This window comes from Berghia stephanieae, chromosome 1 (assembly GCF_034508935.2).
Source record: "Berghia stephanieae isolate SIO BIC M18660-M18661 chromosome 1, UCSD_Bste_1.3, whole genome shotgun sequence".
In the NCBI taxonomy this organism is placed as follows: domain Eukaryota; kingdom Metazoa; phylum Mollusca; class Gastropoda; order Nudibranchia; family Aeolidiidae; genus Berghia; species Berghia stephanieae.
Genome location: NC_088360.1, coordinates 50,430,780 through 50,448,279, shown reverse-complemented (window position 1 = coordinate 50,448,279; position 17,500 = coordinate 50,430,780). Strand labels below are relative to the sequence as shown.

At 33.5% G+C, this 17,500-nt stretch overlaps 1 protein-coding gene across 7 annotated transcripts in view; it reads right to left on the bottom strand.

The window, feature by feature from the left end:
* Positions 1 to 17,500, bottom strand: part of LOC144976996 (unconventional myosin-VIIa-like) — a 175,150-nt gene that overhangs the window by 42,871 nt on the left and 114,779 nt on the right. For 2 of the 7 annotated variants that reach the window (XM_078921662.1, XM_078921681.1), the window contains exons 11-17: positions 17,321 to 17,438; positions 16,234 to 16,389; positions 15,405 to 15,516; positions 14,083 to 14,189; positions 13,251 to 13,408; positions 11,106 to 11,144; positions 4,089 to 4,314 (exon numbers count right to left, since the gene is read on the bottom strand). In XM_078921662.1, coding sequence (XP_078777788.1) covers positions 4,089 to 4,314; positions 11,106 to 11,144; positions 13,251 to 13,408; positions 14,083 to 14,189; positions 15,405 to 15,516; positions 16,234 to 16,389; positions 17,321 to 17,438 — 916 coding nt within the window. The remainder of the gene's footprint in view (positions 1 to 4,088; positions 4,315 to 11,105; positions 11,145 to 13,250; positions 13,409 to 14,082; positions 14,190 to 15,404; positions 15,517 to 16,233; positions 16,390 to 17,320; positions 17,439 to 17,500) is intronic. The other 5 variants (XM_078921695.1, XM_078921712.1, XM_078921687.1 and 2 more) reach the window with 3 other exon arrangements.

The following is a 17,500-nucleotide window of genomic DNA, read 5'->3' as shown; positions in this document are numbered from 1 at the left end:
GGCAACATTTGACATGTAGACCAGGGCATGACGCCGAAAAGGCGCTGTTATAATTGTTTTGGGGTTTTTTTTTCTTCTTTTAATAGTTTTGTTTATTCGTTTTGATTTTTTTTTGGTTCTTTTTCTTTTAAAAAAAATAGAGACAACGGTGTTGCCGACCAGGAATTCATTTTAGGCCTGACTGCGAGTAGACACTGAGGAATGAACTATTTCCAAGGACTGAACAATTCAGCTTTGCGCTGCCCATAGCGGGAGTTGACCCAGAGACCTACCAGACCAAAGGCAAGTGTCATACTACAAAACCACAAACCCGAAGCTTATACAAATCATGTGATACAAAAATTAAGGTATTATTGTCTATTTTAAACCGGTCTCACCATGTCGAAAGATCAAACAAACAAACCAAAAAGAAAAATAAAAGATGTTTGAATCCCCTTGAATTTAATGAATAGATCCGCCAAAAATGTAATTCATACCAAGGGATGTATTATTATCGTCTAAGATAATTTTGGAATCAAGTGACAGGGAGTAATGAATATGATTGGTTCGGCCTTGTGCAACCATTCATCATAGTCAGTTAGTGGCAAGCACTGAATGAAGAATATACGATTCTTACACTCTTGCTTTTTAGAATTCCAGACGTGTTCCCAACCGGATTTATAGTTTGTTTTAGTTTCTATTTGTATAAATTTTGGCGAGCATTATTTAATAATTTTGAGGATTTTGCTTCAAAAACGAAAACGGTCAGAAATACGCACGCAAGTAATAAATAAATAAATAATAAAATTTATAGAATTCCAATCTCCACCCAACGTGTTCAACAGCGCTTTACCAGACATTCACATAAGAATTTTAAGAAAATTAAATGTTACCATTTTAAGAAAATCAATTGTTACAATTGTAGATGATCTTTTTAAGTTATGCTGATAACAATAGAATATGAAGAATATGCTTTTGAAATATTAAGGAAAAGTTACTCTAAAAGATTATGTCTTCAGTCTAGACAGTATGAGCACTTCTGGTAAAGACCGAAAAAGAATTCCATAAATTACTAATAAATTATTAAATAAATAAAAATGGGAGGAAGAAAAACAAAAACAAAACACCCCGACACCCCCCCCCCCTCCCACCCCACCTACCCATAAAACAAACACACACAACACCCCCACCCCCCCCCCCCCCCCCCCCCCCCCTTCCACAAAAAAAAAAAACACCAAAAGACCCATCAATATCAAAGATTTAAAAGATTAAAAAAAATATTGTGACTCATCAACGTTTTCCAAAGAGAGACTGTGACAATGATATAATTTGCCTTTCAACTGACAAGGAAAGATGGGATCTGTTACGATTTTCTGATGGGCGGTCAGTTACGTGTACTTATTACATACGACGATATTTTAACACGGATATAATATCTTTCCAACTGTTTGAAAATAATGCAATAATCTAATTCGTAGAATTTATTAGGTTCAATAATTAATAAAACAAAACAAAACAAAAAAAAAAAAAAAACATACGAAAATGACATTCTAAACAAATCCATGAGAAACGGATCCGGAAATAACATCTGTGCTCTAGATGCAAATATGCCGATCGTCTTGAATGTACAAAAAAAAAAAAAAAAAAAAAGGAAAAGACAAAAAAAAACAAAAAAACAACGTTCTCATTTTGATATAAGTGATTGACGACATACTATCAGAAGATGAAAATCACGAATAGAATTACTGATATCTAAATTTATGAGGAATATGAGATTTTGAAAAATAAAATCTGATCCAACAAAAATCAAGACGCCAATATCGTTGAATGGCCGAAAAAGAAGAACAGAGCATGTAGTCTCTCTCTCTCTCTCTCTCTCTCTCTCTCTCTCTCTCTCTCTCTCTCTCTCTCTCTCTCGTCTCAAAAATCACGTTCATATTCGATTCCGAACGGTCCTCAACTGAAGATCCTGCGGGCTCTGAATAATATTTGTTTTCTGGCGATGTCGAACAGTCAACGGCATTAGGACATTTCTGCCGTGCAATCACAAAACACATTTTAATCTTGTTTTTGTCGGGGAATGTTTAGTTTATCGATAGATGGAGAAAAATCTAGAGCATTTATATGGTGCAATATACACTATATATGCTTTACGTGGGGTCCCTAGCCAACAGCAACACAACATGTAGGAGGAGACATAATACGATGCCTGTTAATAGGCAATAATGTCACAATATTTTAAGACAGACTCATTTTACAGCTGAGTGCGATGATAGGAGTAAAGAGCCTTTTTTAAGGACTCAACAATGCGCCGCTCAGAGCGGGACTCGAACCCTGGCCATTCCAGTCCGAAGTCGAGTGTCATACCACAAGTCATCATTCCCCCCATTTGTTAAAGTCTTAAAGCTGAGACTTCAAATCTCTGACGAGTTAGTTGTCATTTTCATTCATTATATTATATCATAACTATAAGTTCTCTGGCCGAGAGAGACAAAAAGTGTTTTGTTAGTGTACGGCAAAGTTGAACAGTTGTCCGTCTGTTTGTGTGTGCGTGTCTATGGGGGGGGGGGGGGGTGTTAGATAATGATTAAAATGAAAAAGAAACAATGGGCTGAGATATAGACTTTTACGGGACAGTTACAGAATTAGCAACAAAAGTAACTCGGTGCTAACCTTTCATGGTCATCTAATTTAGCAATGACTATCCCGCACAAATCTTTGGGCCTCTTTTTCGCTTACGAAGTGCCCGAATTCGCGTCAAAATATGGGACGAAGCCGTTTCGTATATGCTATTTAAAAAAAATTAATTACGACGCTGTTTATTAATGAATATATCTGAAAGTTGGCACACAGTTAGAAAAAATGTCATTTTAGATTATGTCAAGCGACAAAACTCGTGCGATTACCAGAGGACCGTTAAAAATAGATGTTTACTCTTTGGAGTAAAATATTTCTAAAACTACAGGGCGTGGAGGTTTTGTCGCTGACAAGGTAATACATGAACATTTCTTCTTTTTGGTTGTAAAATTTCATATGAATATGACGAGTACTTTTCCGGTATTTTACAAAACACCATCCTAATTTGCTCTTCAAGTTTCAATCTTTTAATTCACTTATTACGCAAGATACAACCAAAGGCTAATTTAACTTCGAAATCCCAGGGAAGTGATTTTTATTTTTTGGGGGTACAATTTTGGGACATCTTGTAGGACCGATAACTTTTCAATGTAACAGATTTCTAGCCCAAAAGAAAACATTTGTGCTTTGTCAATGTGCGGTAAACAATTTCGTCACTTGAAACCAACACACAACCGTCTGTGTATCGTAAGCTGCTTTTTTTTAAAAAAAGAGAAAAACAAAATTTAAAAAAAAAAACATTAAAAGTAGAGACAGCTGTGTGACGGCAACCCCATTCTATCTCTAGGGAAAAAAACAATCAATCAGAGATAGCCCATGAGCATTTCGTTTGTGTAGAGCACTTAGTTAAATTAACCTCATTTTGTCCAGATTTCGTACGGCACTTGCTTGTCTGGCTCTTACAAACTTGCAATATTATCATAATGTAATCTAAAAGAATTTTAAAAGTAAACAAAAAGAAAACAACAACAACACAAAAACCCGCTGAACAAAAGAAAACGAAACAAACAAACAAACAAACAAACGAACAAACAAAAATAAAACGAACACATAACAACAACAAAACAACAATAATACGAGAAAAGAAAAACATTATCCGTCTTCGTCCGCACCGAACTTGCATTTTTATTGCATCTTTAATCAAAATTAGAGTGACAACAGTCAATTATTTCGAGTATTTAAGAACTGGGTAAAAGACTGCAAATATTGAAAATTCTTCACAAGAAAAAAGGAGCCAAGGATCAAATTAAGTGGAATGAAAAGCAAAAGGACCTTAACTCACTGGCATAATATGTACAAGTAAAAAGAAAAGAAATAAAATATATTTCCGACTAATCTCTCCGGATTGTTTAGATATTTATTATGTAACAAATGTCTGGATTGTCGAAATATGACTGTAAACAGACATATTAATGAGTTCCCACAGACGTGTACTTATTTATTGCTAATATTATGTGCACCAAGGTACTCACCCTCTCTGCCTCCTTCCATAGTTCATCCAGTGTGTCGAATTCCTCGTTGATTCTATCCAGAGCGGCGACCTTGGTGTTGTTGGTTGACTTGATATCAGAGCGTTCTTCCTTGAGGAAATCAAACATGGCGTCAAGATCCATGTTGGACGCCGACACTGCAGGCTGACAGTGTGTCCACATTGATTCGATCAGATGGGTCAGCGATTCCAGCTCTAGTTGGGATTGTCTGAAGGATGAATTAGGTTAGAATATTAGAGCATATTAATTTGTTTTAGAGTAGGATTGATCTGTAAGAGAATAAATCAAAATTGCGAATGGAGTGTTTTAATCCTTTAAAAAATGGTATTGGGTGGCTGCAGATATTTTTTAAAAGAGAGAGAATCTACGAATGACGATAGAGTTAGATAGACAGAGAGGGGAGGAAAGGAAGAAAAAGAGATGATATATATATATATATATATATATATATATATATATATATATATATATATATATATATATATATAATCATCTCTCTCCCTCTCTCTATCTCTCTCTCTCTCTATATATATATATATATATATAATATATATATGAGAGAGAGAGAGAGAGAGAGAGAGAGAGAGAGAGAGGGGGAGAGAGAGAGAGAGAGAGATTGGGTAATTTCATGATACACGCTTCTTTGTACTGAAAAGAATGAGGTAATGGAGATTAAAAGATGGCCATAGTTACCTTTATTTTCTGATTATCTTAAGTTACCTTAAAATTGTTTACTGTATAATTGATGGCGTAGTGGTTAGTCGGGTCGCAGTTTTTTACTTGCGACCTCGCGGACGGACTTTACATTTAAAATCGAGGCACTAATTTAAAATCGTGGTACCAAACTACAAAATGAGATTAAACAGGTTAATTGATTTAAACTTTAAATCTAAAAACCGAATCTTTATTGGACTCATGATTAATGTCTGTCGAATTTTGCCATGAAAATGCCCTCCTAAAACAACCAGAACAGCCGCTTATTATTTTTTAAAGAATGTTACAACTCTAAAGTAATTGAACTCTCAAAGCGAAATTATTGGCATTCATCTAGATAAATTGGAATGTGACGTCAAGAAAGAAAAAGAAAAAGGTCTGCCCATCACCTAATAAATCAATAAATAAACACCGCATTGTATAGTATGATACGAAACAGTGTAATAAGCTTGCAATGTTGATTTTACAACAGTTTTGTTTTTCCTAAGCACATAAATTATGAACGATTTTTTTAATAAAGGCAGGAGGTGATGAAATAAATATGAAGGAAGAAAAACAACCAAAAAAAAAAGCTTTAAAAAAATCAAAACACATTTTAAACTATTGAAAAAAAAAATAAAAATAAAACCGCAAGGCACCATTAAGTAAATGAAAGAAAGAAATAAAAATAAAATATAACCTGGGCGTCAGAAAAAGAGCAGCGCTGCCAAGTAAGCAATCGATAGGTGCGGCTATGTGGTCTTGTGGTATGCCACTCGCTTTCGAATCGGAAGGTCTTGGGTTCGAGCCTCGCTCGGCGCATAGTTGAGGCCTTGGTAAAGGCGCTTTACTCACATTCGCTCACCGTACGGAGGTGTAAAATGAGTACCTGACCGTTAACAGCGTTGTGTCTGTCCGAAAAAGATTGCAATATCGCCTACAGGCGTCATTTCTCGTCCTACATATTAAGCGTTGCTGTTGGTCATGAACCCCTTGTAAAGAGCTTTGAGCACGTTTAGTGGATATTGCGTTATATAAAAAAGCTCAATTAAAAAAAAATAGGGGAGCAACAAATACTTCGAAAAAGAACCAAATACAAAAAAACCTTCTTCAGCCAATAAAGACATTTTAATGTTTTTATTGTGTTTATCATTGGCTTAATCAGGGTTTTAAATACCTAGGTTCAATAGTTACAACAGATGGAAGATGTAACCGAGACATACGAGCAAGAATAACTCAAGCCAAACAGGCCTTCATGGACCTGGGAAACATTTTGAAAAACAAACAGATGTCGTTCGGGATTAGATTCCGAGTCTTGAAGTGCTACGTGTGGCCAATCTTGTTATACGGATGCGAAAGCTGGACTACAAATGCAGAAACACAAAAGAACATTGAAGCTTTTGAAATGTGGTGCTTGAGAAGGATGCAGAGAATATCGTATACTGCACACAAAACGAACGAAGAAGTGCTAAAACAAACATACCAACAAAGGAAACTAATGCCCTTAATAGTGGATCGACAACTATCCTTTTTCGGACACATAGTAAGGAAAGATAAGAATGAATACCTGGCAAGTTGTGGAAAAATACCTGGTAAACGCGCCCGGGGAGACAAAGAAAAACACTCATAGACCAACTGAAGGGCTTCACCAACCTAACAATCCAAGAGCTGTTTGAAAAAGCAAGAGACAGGGAGGAATGGAGAGAGATAATTCATGCAGTATCCGAAGCCTGGACCAGGTATGGAACCTAGAAGAAGAAGAAGAATCAGGGTTCTGAGCCCGAATCGTTCCGTGTTTGGTATTTTGTTCTTTTTCGAAGGTGTTGTATTCATTTTTGTTCATTACTTATTTACAGTTCACGGATTCTAGCAGCGTTGTATTACAATTAATAGGGGCTAACAATTTCCTGCATAAGGTAAAAACGAGAAGTCGACTATGGGTGGAAGCGCAATGCCTTATCAATTTGACCACCTCATACTTATCTTGCAAGGTACTGCATATGATACTATAATCACAAATCAATAAATATTATGTAATTCATCTACTAGATTAACCATCTCCTTACTAGCCATTTTCAGGATTTTCCCCAAAACTTCACACCTAGCTAACACAAAAACATATTTTTTTATCACTCAAACATAATTGCAGTAAGTTCTTGCGATAAATAATTTCTTTAGCAAAACATGCAATACAACATTTTCTATAAATTTGTTGATGTACAAAAGAAATTTGAATAACAATTATGTTGGTTGTATCGTAACGAATGTGACGATTTTCCATTAGTTGGTAAGTTGGTTTTTTTTTAAATAATCATGTGCCACAGCAGTACAAATTTCAATGTGATAAAAACAAAAACAAACGAAACAAAAAAAAAACAAACAAAAAACAAAAACAAAATAAAACAACAAGAAAAATAAACACAATAAAACAAAAACAAAAATCAACAACAACAACAAAACATACGATTAAAATATTCTACGAATATAAAGGAATCTCGCGACATTAAGTTCAAACAAAGATTTAGGAATAACAATTCTACTACAACCTAAGTACCAGAACTGTGTATTTTCTCATCAGCGACAGACGGTCATGAAAATAATGGGGCATGACAATGATGCTGGGTACAGACGAAACACTTTTTTTTTCATTTTGGCCAGAAAACTTTTACTTAAAATATTGATTAAAAAAATAAATACTTAAACCCCAACTTGACCGTTATTTGTAGTAAATTAATGTTCGTTCCTTTTTTTTCCTTTTTTTGTGGGGGTGGGAGGGGGGGGGGTGAAGTCAACCTATACATATATGCAGGTCTGACCATAGATAACACAGGACATTAGTCTGTGGGTCTCACATCCAGACCAACTGATGGGCCTAGCTTAACAGTGTTGTAATGGACAATATTTTGCGTCATTTCTTTTACAATTTCCATTACAACAATGAGCCCATAGGGAATTAATTTGGTTGTCAGACCTGCAAATAAGTTCACGCCGGCCGAAATGAAACAATGTGTTTACGGTAAAATAATGAGGAGGGAAAGAGGACGTAACATTAAAGTGTGATATGTCACGAAATAATATTTCCATCAACTACAAAATGAGTTCATGCAGGGTCTACAACAACAACACCAACCACAATTACAAAAGAATGTGCAAAAAGTATGAAGATGGCCTTATGCCTTACTATCTTCCCAAAAAAAAAAAAATCGACCCCGGATTTTAAAAAAAAAAATGAACAAGAAAAATATTATTTATGCACCGACTTGACCTTTTGATTGTATTCTATAAACGATGTTGTGTACTTTTTGATCTTTTCTTTTGTTTGTATTAACTATTATATATTTATATCTGCAATAACAACAGGGTATTTAAAGGTCTTTTGACCTATGTAACCGACGTGCTCTTATTTTCAGGCATGTACACCTAGTATGTCTGTAACCCTCAATGATGATGATATGATATATAGAAGAGAAAAATAACAACTATTGTTGAAAAAATCTATCCACGACAGACTTAAATTTTCATATTTTAAAAACTATTTTGCAACTACCATTTTAGAATTATTTGTACACTGTTGACAATTTATCTCAGACGTCACCATTGTCAATTTTCCTTATTAAAATGTCTGGCATCATTCAATACATTTCCCAAACCGTACCTTTATTTCAGAGTAGTAATTTAGGAAATTTAATTGGAGCAGCGTGACCATAACTGTTTTTTTAAAATCTGGTTTTATCTCTAGGTGCACTTGTAACAAACGTAACACTTCACTCAAATTATAACTGATAAGTTGTACAACCGAAACAATAATTGCAGTCAAGGTTGGAGCATTTAAGGTAAAGGCCAAAAAAAAAAATTTAGAAAAAGTCTTGAACAAAAAGTAAACGGAATATTTCTTCTTTTTTTATTTTTAGTTTCGCCTTTGCTTACTGATCGGTTGTAATTTCAACACAAATCTAGTTACAGCTTAAACATCAGATTCTTATTTAACTACGCATTCCTTATGATATACCATGTTAAAGAGAAGACTATATTATTATCAAACGGACCATAGCACAACATATACGTGCGAGGTTTTTTGTTTTTTTTTAATATCTTTATCCAATTAGAAACAACGATAATGACGACGACGGAAATCGCATGCGTGACATGCTCAGAATAGAATAGGTATGGACACATACACAAACATATACATTCACATCACACACAGACACACACACACACACACACACACACACACACACACAACAAACACATAATACCCTTTTGTGAATAAACAAATGAACAAAAGAATACAATTTAAGAAAAAAAAAATGAAAAGAATCTTGAAATATACATAAGGGGAAGTAGATAGAGATGGATATATATATATATATATATATTATATATATATATATATATATATATATATATATAGAGAGAGAGAGAGAGAGAGAGAGAGAGAGAGAGAGAGAGATGAACAATTACTTTCAACTATTATTTTTTTACAAAATGGGATGAAAAGGATGAACACAAAAGTGATGTTAAGATTATGGTGTTAAAGGTTGCCGTAAATAATGGCGAAAATAATAATGATTAAGGTAGTGGTGATGATTTGAGTAAAATCTTAAGAGGAAATAATATATCATATAATAAATTTTTTTTGAAGTCATTAAAATAGCGGGGGGGGGGGGGGGGCGCGTTAACAAAGTACAGAAGTGTATATATATCGACACATTAAACCAGAGGTTTGAGAGATTTTGCCAAGATGAGGATAATTTAAATCAATCAATATTTGAAGGACGAGTTTTCTGACAAAAAAAACCCAACTTAATACATTTCTATCCAGAGTACGACAGTTCACTGGTTAAAAATGAATCATGACCTTTGGCCCTCGCAAACTTTTGGAATAGCCACTTTTCCTTATAATCGACCAATTCATTAGCATTCTGATTGAAGCAAGTTGGTTGACCACTTACGGAACAACTTTTGATGAATTTCTTGTAAGGATATCGCCCTAAACTCTAGTACACTGGTTTTTTTTTTCTTTTCACATTTTGGCCAAAAAGTTCGTTTTTCAAATAATTAAAGACTCACGCGTTTTTGATATTTTGGTCATTTTAATCGATCGATTCTGGCCAAAATTTAAAATAGGCATTGTTATTTTTTTCAGGGAACGGCAGTATAATTCTCTGACTGTAATAACATTGTTTGTGTTTGTTTTAAGGGTTTTACGGAGCTTACCACTCATTTAGGTCATAATTGCGCAGTAAAAAGGAAGAAAATGTAAAACCTAAGTTCTAGAATTACAATTAAAGCACCCTAGAATAAGTAAGACAAAGGGAAATGGTACAAATAGGGAATAAGAGTAGATTCAAAGATCAACACTTCAATTAACTAAGTTTGAGCTCACCTAAAACCTTCATCCAGACACTACCACAGGATCCAAGTAATAGGAATACACTCAAATGTTTACAAAAACAAAACAAAAATTATAACTATCAGAGAGATGATTTACAAGGAAAAAAAATATCATCCCCCAAAACTATAACTCTTCATTTGACTATTTCCCTCCCAGTCAAGGTTTCCGGCCAGGGCTAGGACAAAACTGAGTAAACCCATTCTAAGACAAAGATAGAAAGCAACTCGGACCACAGATTAGTGGATAGAAGACACAGTGTGACACCTGCCCATCATGGGAAGTTAAAGACCCCACCCAGATTGCAATAACATAACATAGCATAACATAACACAACATATCATATTAAGGGTTGCGTAGGTCAAAGGCCTATGTGGACCCTGTGAAAAAAAAGGTTTAGGTGGGAAATTGCCTGATATGATCATAAATGTATTGCAACAAACACAAAGCTCCAAAAGCATTCCTCAAAATCAAAGGCCTTTCAAATTCACAAGGATGCTATAATATGGGAATCACGATGGTGAGTTGAACACGTAGTGTCAAAAAAGGATCCCAACCGACGTGTCCTTATTCGCAGGTCTGATAACCAGTTTTATTATGGTCTCATTGTTGTAATGGAAATACTCCCAAACCAACGCACAAAATTGTCTATTTCAAAAATATTAAAACGTGCCCATAATTGCGTCTGGTTACAAGACCTGCAAATATGTTCGCGTCGATACCAACACAAACACTAAGCTGACAACACCAATTCATAAGCAGGCTACTAAATCTATTAAACACAGAAAAAAAACCGGGAAAAAAAAGTGATGCTGAAAAAAAATGTAAAAGATCACGTCAATATAGGAAAAGAATCTATAAATATAAATAGAACACATTGCTCTTCCGACAGAAATATTATGGAATGATACCTCAAAATAATTTGCCATGATTGCCGCTTTTTCATCTTCCTGAAAATTGATTTTCCATATTTGTAAACAGTGTTAAGGTACATGCTTTTAAATTTAATAACAACTATAATAATACTAAATGACAGTGTTCCCCATGATAATATTACTACAATAATATGGAAGACAATTTGTTAAAAATCGTATAATATGAAGGAGATTGGTCCACGTCAACAATGTGACAGTGAATATACTATGGATCGGTATTCGTGTCCTTTATAAATATAGGAAATATGTGATATTTCTTTTTAAAATCAATTATATTTACCTAAATGTATATTTTTTCATTACTAGTAGTTAAGGTTGCGAGCATAACAATACAGTTTGGTTGTTTGAACAAATCACGCACTCTGTTCATTATAAACATATCTTGACGTCGTTGTACAAAATAACCTTATAATAATCATTAATGATCTCTACAAAAAGAGTCCCACATTATAAATCATTAGATAAAGAAACTCCTTACTCTCAACTCCACATTTTAAAAACAAACAGAAAAAAAAAAAAAAAAAAAAGATAGAATATGTAGAAAAAAATACCATGCTTTCTATTAGTGTTATGATACTGTATCGTGTGGTTCTTTCAGGGACTACTATTGTGCATTTAATGGTAAATAAAAATGTAATGAAATGATTCAAAATCAATAAATAATACGTATGAAATAACCCATGCCTCATAGTTAGATCTGAAAATCATATTTCATACATATGATACGCACTTGTGATAACAACCACAAGTTGTTAATAACGCTGTTATGTCAATAATGAATTTACAAATATTTTATCCATGGTAAATAATAGTACATTTAAAAATAATGCACTGTATAAGTATCTTAGTTTGAACGCTAATAAAACAAAAGAAAAAGAATAAAATAATGTTACAAGAACTTGGTAGAAAATTAAATAAATAAACAAAGTTAGGATTCTTGATAAAATCTTTCTTAGTCACAAGCAAAAATATATTTAATTATCAACCATGGAGTGATATCTTACTAGTATTTGGTAAATGGTAAATTAATTTTGTGAAGGACGAGGAAGGTTTACGAGTGACGCAGAAAGGGGTCATAAAAAAAAATTACATCATTGATTCGTCACTGAACTGCACCCCTCAACCCCTCCCCCCCCAAAAAAAAGTAAAATTAAAATCCAAAAACCAAAGGTAACTGTGCACTTCTAGTTTTCAATTATTGTTGACATAAACCAATGTTAAATAAAAATTAACAACCTTTAAAACCAAACGTGATTACATTTATTTCGGTCGAAACTTACTCTCCTTATTTTAAAAATAAAATAGTTATATATGAATATGTGATATCAAAAATGGGATCTTAAAGAGATCCATACCTTGGAAATATGAATATGAAGTCGAGTAACTATCTTTACATCAAATTACAACAGGTTTTTTGGGGTAATATTACCAAAGTTAAATTCATATAAAAATTGTAACACAAATTAAAGATAAAAGGGGACAATTCACAACAGGATTTAATTATCAACTTTGGAAATTCCCACAGACAATGCAGCTTATCGTCCACAACAACAATGTGTGGATAAGCGTGCTGGGTACTCTGAAAAGCAATCAGGTGCAGTTTGCAGGCATTTTCAGTTTTCAAGTTGCAGACATAAAGACAAACTATTTTTTTTCCAAATACCAAACTAATATCTATGTTGTAGATTTTGAACTTCTACTCTATACCACGGCATTTTTTGTACTTGTTGGAGACACAGCTATGTAACCATTGAAAACATGAAAACACTCTAAAGCAGATGATCAACAAGACATTGAAAAAAAATGCCATTTAAATGAAAATGAATAGAACCGCTTCATAAAAACAACAAAATAAGTAGTAAGGAATGTTTTCGACTCACTAACCACATGTATAAACAATATAAACATTAATATAATTTACATTGTTTTGTTTTTTTATGACTGAAGACGGTTATAATAGAAACGTTCCCTATTACATGTTTCTTATCTTTTTTGGAGCTCTCATGGTCAGCTTCCTTCAATACTTTTAAATTAGAAAGCTCCAGGCAGCTCTGTATCTGATTAGAAAAAAAAATAACTAAACAAAAGAACAAACAAAAAGAAAGTGAGTATACAACTTACTTGAGAGCTTCGTTAATGGTTTCCTGGTCCTCTGCCTCTTTCTCCCGTTCTTTCTTCTGTCGCTCCATTTCCTCTTGCCTTTTCCTTTCTTCTTCCTCTTGCTTTTTGATCTTCATCTTTTCAGCTAGGATTCTGGCAAGCCTTCCACGATAACGCGCCTACTCAGAGATAAAATGAAAACCATTATTTCAAAGTCATTGCTTGAGACATAAAAAGAGAGGCTTACATTTACCATTTCCTTTTAATGGTAAAGCCGTGCTCATAATATCAGCATCTTAAAAAACGTTATATTTTTAAAAGCTTTTCAACATATTCAGTTTATAATATTCTACATCCAATTCCTTGATTTGAAAGTCATCCTGAGAGAGAACAGTTTGGGACAAAACGTTTACAGCTCAAAGTTATGAAAAAGTAAATCACAATCCTCTGTCTCAAAATTCAGAAGCTTGTGTGGATATTGAAAGCTTTGACTTTTAATCTACAGGTAAATGTCGTTAAAATGTCTCTGATTAGGTATTTTTAACTAGTTGTATGTCAATTTAATTGATGGATATAGGAAGCAAAAGTTTTCTGGCAAAATGTCAACAGGGAATTATCAATGTGCAGTAGTACATCCTGCTCAAATTAAGATTCATAATTTGTTTAAATTTTTTTTAATGAAGAAACAATATATTTGCTTTCAATAAACGAAAATATGCACAATTAATTGACAGTACTTTCATCTACCTGAATCAAACCATATTGTCGGTCTAATAGTAATGAAAACACACTTTAAACTCGAAATACTGATTATAAAAAAAAGAAAAGAAATAACAGCCTTTACCACACATACCTGCAAAACAACCGCTGCTCTTCTCTTTCTCAAAAATTCTAATCTGAGCCTGAAAGACCTGAAACTGTCTTGTAAAATAAGTACAGCGTGTTTCTTCTGTTGATAGTCTGAAATAATAGAAGGATACAATGAATGGATTTTAGCAATAGGAAAATATTAGACAACTAACATGAATATATTTATCCTGTGACAAAGTGAGGATCATACACTGCTGTAAGACAACAATCTTCTGAAAGGTGTGCATGAAACATTTCTTCCAGATAAGCAGAAAGAAAAGTACACCCCCCCCCCCCCCCAAAGCAAAACAAAACAAAAACAAACAAAACAACAACCCAGGAAACAACAACAATATACCAAAACCAAAACTAAAAAAAAAGAAAAAAAAAACAAACGAAAAAAAACAAAACAAAAAAAAACAGCCTTCCTCAACTGACCAGGTTGTAACTCATCATTCAAATCTTAGGGATACTTCATTTTTCTATCTGCTTTGGCTGGCACTTACATGTCACACACATTTTTTATCAGATAATAATCTCGTGTATTTTCTCTTTTAAAGCAACCCCCTTCCCATGCCTAGTTATGTCCATTCTGATGGAATTGTTAAATGTATCAATTCATAAAAGGCTTAAAAAGAAAAAAGAAAACATGACTTTCAACAAGACATATATATGTGTGTGTGTGTGTTATATATACATATATATCCATAAAAACTGTTCCCAATCGATTTTGTTTTGTTTTTAAGGCTTTTACACATTTAGGTTATATCGGCGCCAGTAAAAAGGAAGAAAATGGGATAGTAAATTTCTAGAATTACAATTAAAGCACCCAAGAAAAAGGAAGACTTAGGGGAACTGGGAACAAATAGGGATCAGATGTAGATTCCAAGAGCACACCACCAATGTACTTAGTTTGAGATCACCTATAAGTCTCATCCGGACACAAGCACAAAATCCAACAAGGAGGAATACACTCAAATGCTTACATTATACATTCAAAATAACAAATATAATAATACATAACAGAGAGATGATTTACAAGGAAAAGAATATCATCTCCCAAAACAATAACTTATGCATTTGACTGTTTCCCTCCCAGCTAGGATTCCGGCTAGGGCCAAGACAAAACCAAGTAACCTCATTCAAGACAAAGACAGAAAGCATGTTGGAAAACAGATATAAGGGGATAGAAGACACAGTATGTACTTCCCTGTCCACTATGGGAGGTCAGGAACCCCACCCAGCTGTTCCACTCAAATCAAAAGCCAAAATTAACACCAACCCGTCGGTACCATGAAATTATACCTAACTATGGCCCATCCTCACCTCTCCAACACAAAAACCCTCTCCACATCTTTTGGATATAAATTGCTTTCCTTCGTATCAGAGTTTGCCTCTTTTCCTCCAAAGGCTCAAATACGCTGTTTCTCATGAAGACCTGCAATATAATTAGCATCAAATCAATCAAGTAACGCAAGTTTTCTGAAGACGTTATGATGAGGGAAATAAATACATGTTATAGCACTCAATACAAAAACTAAGAAAATAATCTAAACTCGTAAAAACAAGCAAACACACACACACACACACGCACATTCAATACCTTCCCCAACATACACACACAACCACCACACACACACACACACACACACACACACACACACACAAAACAAAATATATTCCCCTTTGAAACTGATATAAGTTTTTCTACATTTCAACATTTTGGCACGTAAGTAGCACGTCCTTCTAAGCTGGGTAAAATAAAATTACGATAAAGAAAGTGGAACATGTTGGAGTCAGACTGTTGTTTCTTTGGAGGAAAAAGAATTGTAATATTCCCGCAGTAATAAAAAAGTATCAAATACAAAACCAAAAAATAAATAAAAAATAAACAAAAATAAAAAATAAAAATAAATAAATAATAATAATAATAATAATAATAATAATAATAATAATAATAATAATATAATAATAATAATAATAATAATAATAAGAAGAAGAAGAAGAAGAAGAAGAAGAAGAAGAAGAAGAAGAAGAAGAAGAAGAAGAAGAAGAAGAAGAAGAAGAAGAAGAAGAAGAAGAAGAAGAGAGAAGAGAAGAAGAAAAGAAAGAAAGAAAGAGAAAGAAAAATGAAAAAGCCTCTCAAATTTCTCACCTTAGTTTTTCCAACCTGCCATTCTGTCATCGGCAATCCAAGGGAATTAAGAATGTTTTTAACAGCAACCCCAGAGTTGTCTCCTATTAAACTTCTGTCCAGCAATACCTTGTACTTGTTCAAGAAATGTTCAATAGGTACGTGAACTGGGTAGCCCTGTGAGGTATGCAGGAAAGACATACTGAGTAATTTTGTAATTTTGAAGGGAAAATGAATTGATGTGAATTTTGTTTTATAGCTTATAATAAAAAAAGAAATAACAATAATCAAACAGACATGGAAATATGTATTAATTACTTTAAAACAAACAAAAAACAAACAAACAAACAAAAATCAAAAACATATCAAAACAAATCATCATACATAAAAGACCATGGGTATGGTTATCTACATTACTGTAAAACATTTGTTAGACTTAGAAATTATAAAATTTTACCTAAAGAACAAATCTATATCACAAGAAATTGTATTCGGTTACAAATAAATAAATACATGGAAAAATAATAAATGAATGAATGAATAAATAAATAAATAAATACATAAATAAATAAATAAAAATATGTCATAAGAGGAATGTAGAACAAAGCCATAAACATAATTTATCTGCAAGAATTTTAAAGATTCCTGAATCAAATCGCCATTTGCAGGACCTCATCAATTCTTAAATCTATATTCCAAACCGAATGTTTTAATAACGTCATGACAGTGAAAAGATAAAGCAGAAGAAAGAACAAAATTTGAAAATAAATCAGGAGACAGCATAGTTAAGGCGCACCATATAGGTTTTTACTTACTGGCCTGCATACTTGAAAACTTTGTGACATTTCTTAGTTTTCAGAGGAAAATAATTTAGTCACTACAATTAAATAAAATCTTCAATATGAACAAGACGCATTAAATACTTCATTATCATAAGTTGTGCGGTAAAGTCCTTTCATTTTCAACATGTCAAATTGAATCAAATCAATGCTAATGTAACTCTGCATTCATTGTTGAAAAAACATTGCAGAGCTACGAATTTTTCGTAGTAGTTGACAGGTCTCTTTTTAACAAATTGTTTTCATATTTCAAGAAAAGGGAGTCTTACCTCTCTTTTGATACGGATGATGTCCAACATCCCTGAATACTGCAGTTGCTGTAATACTTCCTTCTCTTGGTAGTCGTTGGGTCTCTTGCCAGAATTGGGCTTCAAGCAGCGAACATACCTATTGAATTAAGATAGGGGATTGATGACAATGGTGTTGATGGTGATAATGATGATGATGAT